Source organism: Melitaea cinxia, chromosome 22 (assembly GCF_905220565.1).
Source record: "Melitaea cinxia chromosome 22, ilMelCinx1.1, whole genome shotgun sequence".
NCBI classification, from domain to species: domain Eukaryota; kingdom Metazoa; phylum Arthropoda; class Insecta; order Lepidoptera; family Nymphalidae; genus Melitaea; species Melitaea cinxia.
In genome coordinates, this window is record NC_059415.1 from 6,671,761 (window position 1) to 6,680,997 (window position 9,237).

General features: G+C 36.5%; 1 protein-coding gene across 1 annotated transcript; it reads left to right on the forward strand.

Moving 5' to 3' along the window:
* Positions 1-527: 527 nt before the first annotated feature.
* Positions 528-6,422, forward strand: LOC123664424. Its single transcript, XM_045598967.1, has 3 exons — positions 528-573; positions 1,079-2,084; positions 6,248-6,422. Exons 1-3 carry the CDS (start codon positions 528-530, stop codon positions 6,420-6,422), a joined length of 1,227 nt encoding a protein of 408 aa, XP_045454923.1.
* Positions 6,423-9,237: the final 2,815 nt, after the last annotated feature.

Genomic DNA, 9,237 nt, shown 5'->3' on the forward strand with positions numbered 1-9,237 from the left:
ACACTACCGAAAAAATCACAGTAATGCTTTTCGGTTCAAGTTCGTTTGAATAAAAAAATATAAAATCAAAGTGACACTAACCAAAAAATGGCATAATGTATCAAATAAAAGTCAGCACAAAAAAAAATATCGTCATTAACCTAAAAATGACATTATTGCTTGATATCTTTCAGTAAATTATGGAAGAATATTTGCAGGAAGATTGTAATTATTCAAAAAAATACGCTAATCTACTCAAATTTATGCCTGTCTTACCAGTATCGGTAAGAGAATACCGTTCCAAAACAAAAAGATACAATTTTCTATAACGTCGCTCGTGCTCTCGTCCATTCACCACCGACACTACTTTCAAAATGACAGTTTGCTAGTAAGATGGCGTACGCGTTCCCTCTAAAACCGTAGTGACACTAGCGCTATCTAGCGAGTTATGATATTAGTAGAACTATAGCTGTCTTTGCATTTTAAACTTTAAGCGAAATGTAAACAGGTGGCGTTTTTGGCTGGGGCATATCACCTAAAATTACTCTATGGCTTTACAAAACTATTGTCAGGCCAATAATTATCTACAGTGCGGTAATCTGGTGGCAGAGAACAGAACTTACAACCGTTAAAAATAAGCTCCAGTGGTTTCAGAGAATAGCATGTTCTGCAATCTCTGGCTGCATGCGTACCGCCCCCACGGCAGCTCTTGAGGTTATGCTTGACCTGGAACCGCTTGACTTGTTTATACAACAAGAGGCGGCTATGTCAGCTATCAGGCTGAACACTTGGGCTTGTGGTGCAACCAGGAGGGTCCACACAATAGACTTTGGAGCAACTTTACTCGCCTGGTTTAAAAAGTTATTACGGACGGTGATATATCAAAATCGTTCCAATCTAGCCGCCTTAGAAAAAGAAATCGGATGGGTGACCGCCGCGTTAAAGATAGTTTTAACGACATTTGATTTTGATAATTGCATAAAGACTCTGAATAAGCGCGAAATATCAAAATATAATAAATGCAAAAAACGACAAATTTTAAAATTCGATAAGTTAAACAGCAAATCAAATGTCATAAACAACAAATCGAACACCACAGACAATGACAGCTCACGCGCGGTTGTCAATCTGTCAAAATGTCAATTAGATATAAACACAATAAAAGTTTTGGAAAAGGGATTAAATTTCGCTGTTACACCTCGCAAGATACCTTTCGAAGAAATTATTTGTAACGTTGAAGACTGTCTGTCGAGAAACAATATAAAGAAGGAAGATTTGGAGGCTATCAGACAAGATATATCGTCAGCATTACGACGAAGTTCTGTGCCAAAACTAAATCTTCCCCGCGAACAATTAAAAGCTTTATTAGATCTTCGAAACAGACGTGAATTAACGGTTCTTCGTGCAGATAAGGGTAATGCAACGGTTGTGATGGATACGTCAGATTACAGGGATAAAATTCAACAACTATTATCGGATGAAAACACTTATACAAATATCAAAGCCGATCCAACTAACAAGGTTTTGAAAATAACTACTAATCTAATTAAAAAGTACTCCGAGTCGTTGAATCTAGACGTCAAATCTTTGATTCCTTCTTGTCCAAAACCACCTAAGCTGTATGGTTTGCCAAAAATACACAAGGCTAATGCTCCACTCCGTCCAATTGTAAGCCAGATCGACTTACCAACCTACAGACTGGCTAAACATGCTGCCCATGTACTTTCGCCACTGCGTGGACAAACCAGAGCACATACACGGGATTCGTACCACTTTGTTAATGAGATCAAACATCTACATCTCAGTGACAATGAAACTATGGTTAGTTTTGATGTGCAATCACTCTTTACATGCTTACCGGTTGAAGATTGCATTAGTATTGTGTCAAGAAAGCTAAAGGAAAATGACATGCCGATAGAATACGCTGACCTTCTCAAGCATTGCCTTACATCTGGCTACATGTTGTGGAATAATCAGTTCTACAAACAAGTAGATGGCGTAGCGATGGGTTCACCAGTATCCCCCGTTGTTGCCGACATATTTATGGAGGACTTCGAGGAGACTGCTCTGCGTACCTCGCCCATAACACCCAGGTTCTACAAACGGTATGTAGATGATACTTTCACATTATTACCATCTGATAAAGTATCCATATTCTTACACCATCTTAACTCCATAAATTTCAAAATTCAATTCACAATGGAGTTGGAGGCAAATAAATCTTTAGCTTTCTTAGATGTATTAGTCATCCGTAATCCCAACAATACCTTAAGCCATACAGTGTATAGAAAGCATACCCATACGGATAGGTACATAAACGGTGAATCACACCATCATCCAACACAGTTAGCTACCGTGGGTAAATCTTTGTTTCAGAGAGCACGAGGGATCTGCGATGAGCGACACCTGGAGACCGAACTTCAACATGTCAAGCAAGTACTGCGAGACAACAAGCTTCGGGTACCGCATCCTCATCGCAGTGAACGTGTGAAACCAGCCACCGTCGAACGAGTACCTGCTGTGCTACCTTTTATGAAAGGGGTCACTGACAAGATTGGCTTCATCTTAAAGCGAGCTTCTATAAAAACTTTTTTCAAGCCGCCAAAAACGATAAGTCAATTTTTACCATCTGTCAAGTGTCATATACCCTTACAAGATGCAGGAGTATACAAGCTTGATTGTGACTGTGGTCTCTCTTATATAGGACAAACAAAGCGATCGATCAAAACTCGCGTTAAGGAACATATAGCTGACTTAAAACATCGTCGCTATACTAAGTCCGCAATCTGTGAACACAGTCTAGACACAGCTAGCCATTATATTAGATTCGATAAACCACAGATCCTCGCAAAAGAACACCGATTCCAACCAAGGATGATCCGTGAGGCTATTGAAATTAAAAAACATCCAAATTTCAATAGAGAAGATGGCTGGCAATTACCACCTGCTTGGGACCCCATTATTAATATAATTAAATCAAACACCAAGCATAATTCACCACAGATTAAAGACTCAATTAGCACATTCTGCGTAGATAGGACTATATAAGATATTGATGTATGTCGGGTAGTTTCGAATAACTTTGTAACGTTGGGACGTCTGACACCTCAGTCCTCCCGTGACCATGGTTGCTGTAAAGTATCCGAAACGTCGGGAATCAAAAGATAATAATAAACCGCGATAAAATCCGAAAAAAGTTGTTTCACTATGGAAATAGCTAAAATATATTAAGCGTGCAGTTGCAACGTCGGTCAGTTGTCGTACTTTTCTAACTGCGAATGCTGCGGAGCTGAGTCTACCATTCAAGGATGACAAATGGGAATTCCACTGAAGTTTTGAGTCCAAATGTATCCCTAAGAAAACTGTAGTATCTCATTGACAATAAGCCTCTCGTTATTTATTATAAAACTAGCTGACCCGGCGAACTTCGTATCGCCTAACAGTGACTTTTAAGTATTATCACAAATCTTTTGTATGGGAGTATAGAAAAGTGTTGTTTTTAGACTTTTTCAGGAAATTTATTTTTTTTTTTTTAGAATTTTTCTCTCCGTAAGAACCATCCTCGTACTTCAAGGAATATTTAAAAAAAAGAATTAGCGAAATCGGTCCAACCGTTCTCGAATTTTGCGCTTAGCAACACATTCAGCGACTCATTTTTATATTATAGATTATAATTTGGATGCTTATTAGGTAACGAAAACACAACGCACTTGGTTTTTTTGGCGTTCAAAACCAAGTTGTTTATTTTAAACCAATCTTGAATTCGCGACAAAGAAGTGTTCACGTCACCATAATTTACTTTTTTCCTATCCTATTATCCTATTTATCTCCTATCGTCGTATCCTCCTCCTATTTATCAACAGGGCAAGTCATACAGCAACCTGGGTTATCAAAAAAAAGACGAGAAGGATAACATTTTTTATTAAGTACTAAGACAGGTGTATATATATTTTAAAATTTTATAGTGTTTTTATAAATATTAATGTATACTTTTTAAACTAAAATAATGTGATAATAGTAAAGTAGTGTGTATTTTGTAAATTGTGGTATTTCGTGTCTTATTTTTGTTTAGTGACTAATTAATAATCCCTCATCATAAATACAACGAGAAAATATCAAAATATTTTTGTTACTATGATTACTGAAATGCCAATGTAGTCAGAATATTGTTATATCACCCAGCGTCAACGTATAAATATATAATAAAGTACAAATATAAAAAATCTTCGTTGTTTTATTTACGATACTAATCCCTAATTACGTTGATGACAACATCAAAAATACTTATCAATGAAATATAAATACCAAATATTCAAAAAACGTAGTTTTTTATATTCAACGGTAAAAGTCACAAGTTACGATAACAAATATGTAATAATTTTTAGTAAAATAAAAACCAAAAATATTGTTATCGGCTAGGATACACATGAAATTAAATAATTCGTTTATTCATTACACTAATTCAATAGCTGTGATTTCAAATTCGTTGATTTGCAATATTTATAAAAATGCTGCACTCAGTTGTCTCTTTATATTCATTTCTTTATAATAATGCGCCAAAAAGTTAAACACAAATACATTCACAATAGTTAGCACCAGGGTACAACCTAATTGAGTGATACTACGTGATTAAGGCACGTAGAGCTTCCTTGAGAGTATTAAGTATTATTTAATTTCACTATCCCTCGCAAATATCCTAGAAAACCAATTATGCTCCTGTATCCCCCTTTTCGAAGATCAGTTTTGGACATTAACTCGCTAGTTTCACGGCTAAGTAAGATATACAATCACTACAGCAGACAGATTGATATATTTGGCACAACATTTCCGCATTTCAGGAGCCAAGTACATAACCTTGCTTTTGATTTGCCATCTGCTAGTCGCTGTGCTTTTTGGAGATGTACTTGATGTAAGTTTTGTAGCATTAGTTTAATCACTGTTTTAGATAACTGATTTTATGTTTGTCTATTATATAAATAAATAAATATAAGTTTTGTAGCATTAGTTTAATCACTGTTTTAGATAACTGATTTTATGTTTGTCTACTGAATTGTATTTACCTATATGCACGCGGTGTTTACCTACATGTGCACTTAAATTAAGTATAATGTATGTTCTGTTTTGTAATGAATGTTTTAGTGTAATAACTGCTGGTAAACCAATAAATAAATAAATAAATAAATTACATTCCAAAACATAAAATAGCAGGACGTAGTCCTCTTTCATCATGTAGGAGAAGTATCAGATCTTAAAAAAATGTATAGCAGCATAGCATAGAATCGAAGCCGCATTGACGAAATTAAAGTACCGTGTTGCACCAGTTTACTACTTTCAAATAGCTCTAAAGTCAGTAATAAAGATAACGTTATTTTTTGTTACTTATTGTATTAGACAATTACACAGTCAATATAATAATTTTTTTCTGTAACTTTCTCTATTTTTATTATGCATACTTAGAAACATTTTATGACTATACAAATCATAGTGAATATTATCTTTTTCATACAAAAAAAAATTGAAATTTTTGATGAGTCACTTTTGAACCTAATTAGGATTTTGCACTCAAAGGGTAAAAACGGCAGTCATTTACTAAGACTTCGCTGTCTGTCCGTCCGTCCGTCTGACACCAGGCTGCATCTCAAGAACTGCGATAGCCAGACCGTTGACATTTTCACAAATAATGTATTTCTATTTCCGCTACAACAAATACTAAAAACAAAATAAAATAATTATTTAAGGGCGTTCCCATACAACAAACGCGATCTTTTGAAAAACAATGATTGTTAGAATTTTTGTCTGTTTGTCTGTTTCTCTGTTTGTCTGTGCATTTGTACACGCTAATCTCAAAAACGGCTTATCTGATTTAGATGTGGTTTTTAATAATAATTTGTGGCAAACTCAGTTTAACATTTACTGTTCGTTTCATGTCAATCAGTTCATAAATAAAAAAAGTTATGCCAATTTAAAGAATCACGTTGAACATGTAAAATCACTATTCCACGCGGACGAAGTCGCAAGCACAGCTAGTAATAATTAAAAAAATTAAAATAAAATAAATATTTAGACAAAAAAAATTCTAAATATTTTAACTAGTCATAGTATGGAACCCTTCATGCGCGAGTCCGACTCGCACTTGGCCGGGTTTTTATTGAAGTATATATTAGTTACCGTTGGGATTTTTTTCATTGTATACCCAACAGACAACATTCTTTTTATCTTTTTTTATGTGTATTAAGTACCCAACAATATTATCTTCAAATATACATAGTTGTATGGAAATTGCACCTGAGCGGTGGCGGAGTCACATACATAAAGTGTTAACGATGTTCACGACAAGCAGCACAAACGAAGTACAATGTATAACGTACCTGGGTCTGCAACTACACGATGATCCAGCCTTCCTCGTGGGCAGCAATTCTAATAATCTTGAAGCAAGTTGGTGAACTATAAGCGATTAACCGTTCTTAACGAATTTTTAAAAAGCAACGGTTTTACGAGCGAAGAGAATCTGTCGAGCGTGTTTGACCGCCGGTGGCTGTCACCGATTCATGCATTGCTCCACAGATAATAAATACGTCATACATGACAGTTGTGATCTTAAACTGCTACGTTCGTATGTACGTACTTGCGTAAACATCGTTCCTGCTAGTAATTTATTTTGGTAACGGAACATCCCGCCCACCAAAATACCTATGGTATTTTCTGGCAAAATAAGACTGAATGAATAGAAATAAAATAACGAATACGATACGATGATAACAAAATGAAAATGAACGATACGATGTTAGCAAGGTTGAAATAAACAAGTATCACGATAAAAGTAAATCGAATAGCGATAACATTGTAATAGAACGAAAATATTAATTTAACCTATGACTTGCCCAATATGAAGAAGAAGAAGAAACAAAAAAAGATTATATATATAATTAACTTATTCTTCGATTGGAAGAGGGAATAACTTAACCAATGGACGATGAGTCAAATGATTTTGCGAAGTTTTAACAACAGCACATCAAGCTATCGCATCAGCACCGAAGTGTACATCAACCACGAATGAATGAAGATGAAGTCGATGAAGTTTAGTGTTAGTGTGATCCTCATCGGGGACGGCAGTTAACGGTTCTAAGGTGAGAAAATGTCTGGGCGTGAGCACAGTCAGATCGTTAGGATCAGAACTAAGGGGATATAACAGACGCGAATTCAGAACTGACTCGATTTGAACGAAGAGTATAGTCAGTTCCTCAAAGGTGATTACTTGATCACCTACAACTCGATATAAGTGTGATTTTGCAGCTTTAATCTGGATTTCCCAAACGCCACCGAAGTGAGGTGCCGAGGCGGGTTAAATTTGAAATCAATTTTCTCAGCAACAGAAGCCTACTCCATAAGACCTGACAGTTGATTTCTAGCACCAACGAAATTGGTGCCACAATCATCACACAGCGTAGTGCGGCAATAAATCCTTCTGCAGATAACGTAGACACTACTTCGCGATACACGGCCTTCGTGGCGAGATAGACAAACAAGCATAAATATGCCTTATCAATTTTTGCTCCACGATGAGAACCGAGTTTAATGCGAAATGGTCCCCCGAAATCCGCACCTACCACTGAGAAAGGTTTTAGTTGGTTTACGCGATAGGACGGAAGGTCACTCATAAAAGGCTGTGACAGTTTTGGATTTGTTCGATAACATCGGATACATTTCGATAAACGATTACGAACGACACGTTTTGCCGAAATAACCCAAAATTGCTGCAGTAATAAAAAATGGGTTGTATTTATACCCGTATGGCAGTAGTTACGATGAATAAAGTCTATAATCAAAATGGTTAGGGGATGGTTAGGTGGTAACAATGCAAGGTGCATTGTTAACATTATGTTCATATTCAAGCCCTGATCGCGATATTCTGCCTCCAACACGAAGAATACCGGAATCGTCCAAAAAAGGGTTAAGTTTTTTAAATTGTTTAAGAATCGGTCTCTTAGCTTTAATATTTAAGATTTCTTGAGAGAATGCAATTTGTTGGACGTGTTTTACGATCTGCATAAGCGCATTATGTCGCTCGACGTTAGTAATATGAAGGTTACAATTGGTGCGATTAGAATTTTTTGCGTTTCTTATAAAGCGATTTACGAGTATGTATGCCAGAACGTTCAACAATTTTTGTAAAGTTGAGAATTTAGATAATAACATTTCGAAAGTACTTTGATGAGATTCGGTTAATTTCTTTTCAATTAGAAGAGCTGACGACAATTTAGATTTGGCTTTTACGACTGCCTCTTCAGATGGAGAGAGACTTTCAAATAAATTTGGCCACGTAGTTCGATATTTTGATAGCCAGGATGGCCTCGCCCACCAAAGGGAATTGTGAACGATTTCATCCGGAACCTGTCCTCTTGAACAAACATCGGCTGGATTTTCCTCAGAGGGCACGTGATGCCAGCATTCAGTCGGTATTATATCATGTATGTGGCTCACCCGGTTTGCTACAAATGTAACCCAGCGTGATAAATGAGACCTTAACTACGATAATACAATTGTAGAATCGGACCTCAAAAAAGCTGCGCACAAAAAGATTCGATCAACGTAAGTATCCCGTACGAATCTCAATAGATCTGACAGAAGAACTGCAGCGCAAAGTTCTAAGCGGGGTAATGATATTCGCTTTAAAGATGCCACACGAGCCTTTGAACAAATGAAACGCACTTGAATCTCTCCATTGTGATCTGTGAAACGTAAATAAATAACTGCCCTATACGCGATTTCGGAACTATCACAAAATCCGTGAAGTTCGTATGAGGTAGCAATTGAACTAGTGATTTTTCGAGGAATTTTGACATCAGCTAGACAAGACAGGTTGGCTCGGTAAATGTCCCAGATCCTAACGATCTCTTCAGGGAGAGTCTGATCCCACTCGACGCCGATTCACGCGATTTCACTAAGAATTGATCGTTTGGTACACGATTGGTTTGATGGTTTAATTTCAAACAAAAACTCATCTGATTTAGGATCCCATTTCAAACCAAGAACTTTCAAAGTAAGAGTTTCAGAATCATCAAAAGAAACCGATTCAGTTAAACAGTCCTCCGGAGGCAGATCAGCTAATAATTGTGGGTCGTTACTCATCCATTTGCGGAGATGGAAACCCCCCAACTCAAAAATAGCAATAATTTGCGATTTAGCTTCTAGAGCTTCGTTTAATGAAGCCTGGCCAGTAATAACGTCATCAATATATACATTAGAGAGTGCGATTTG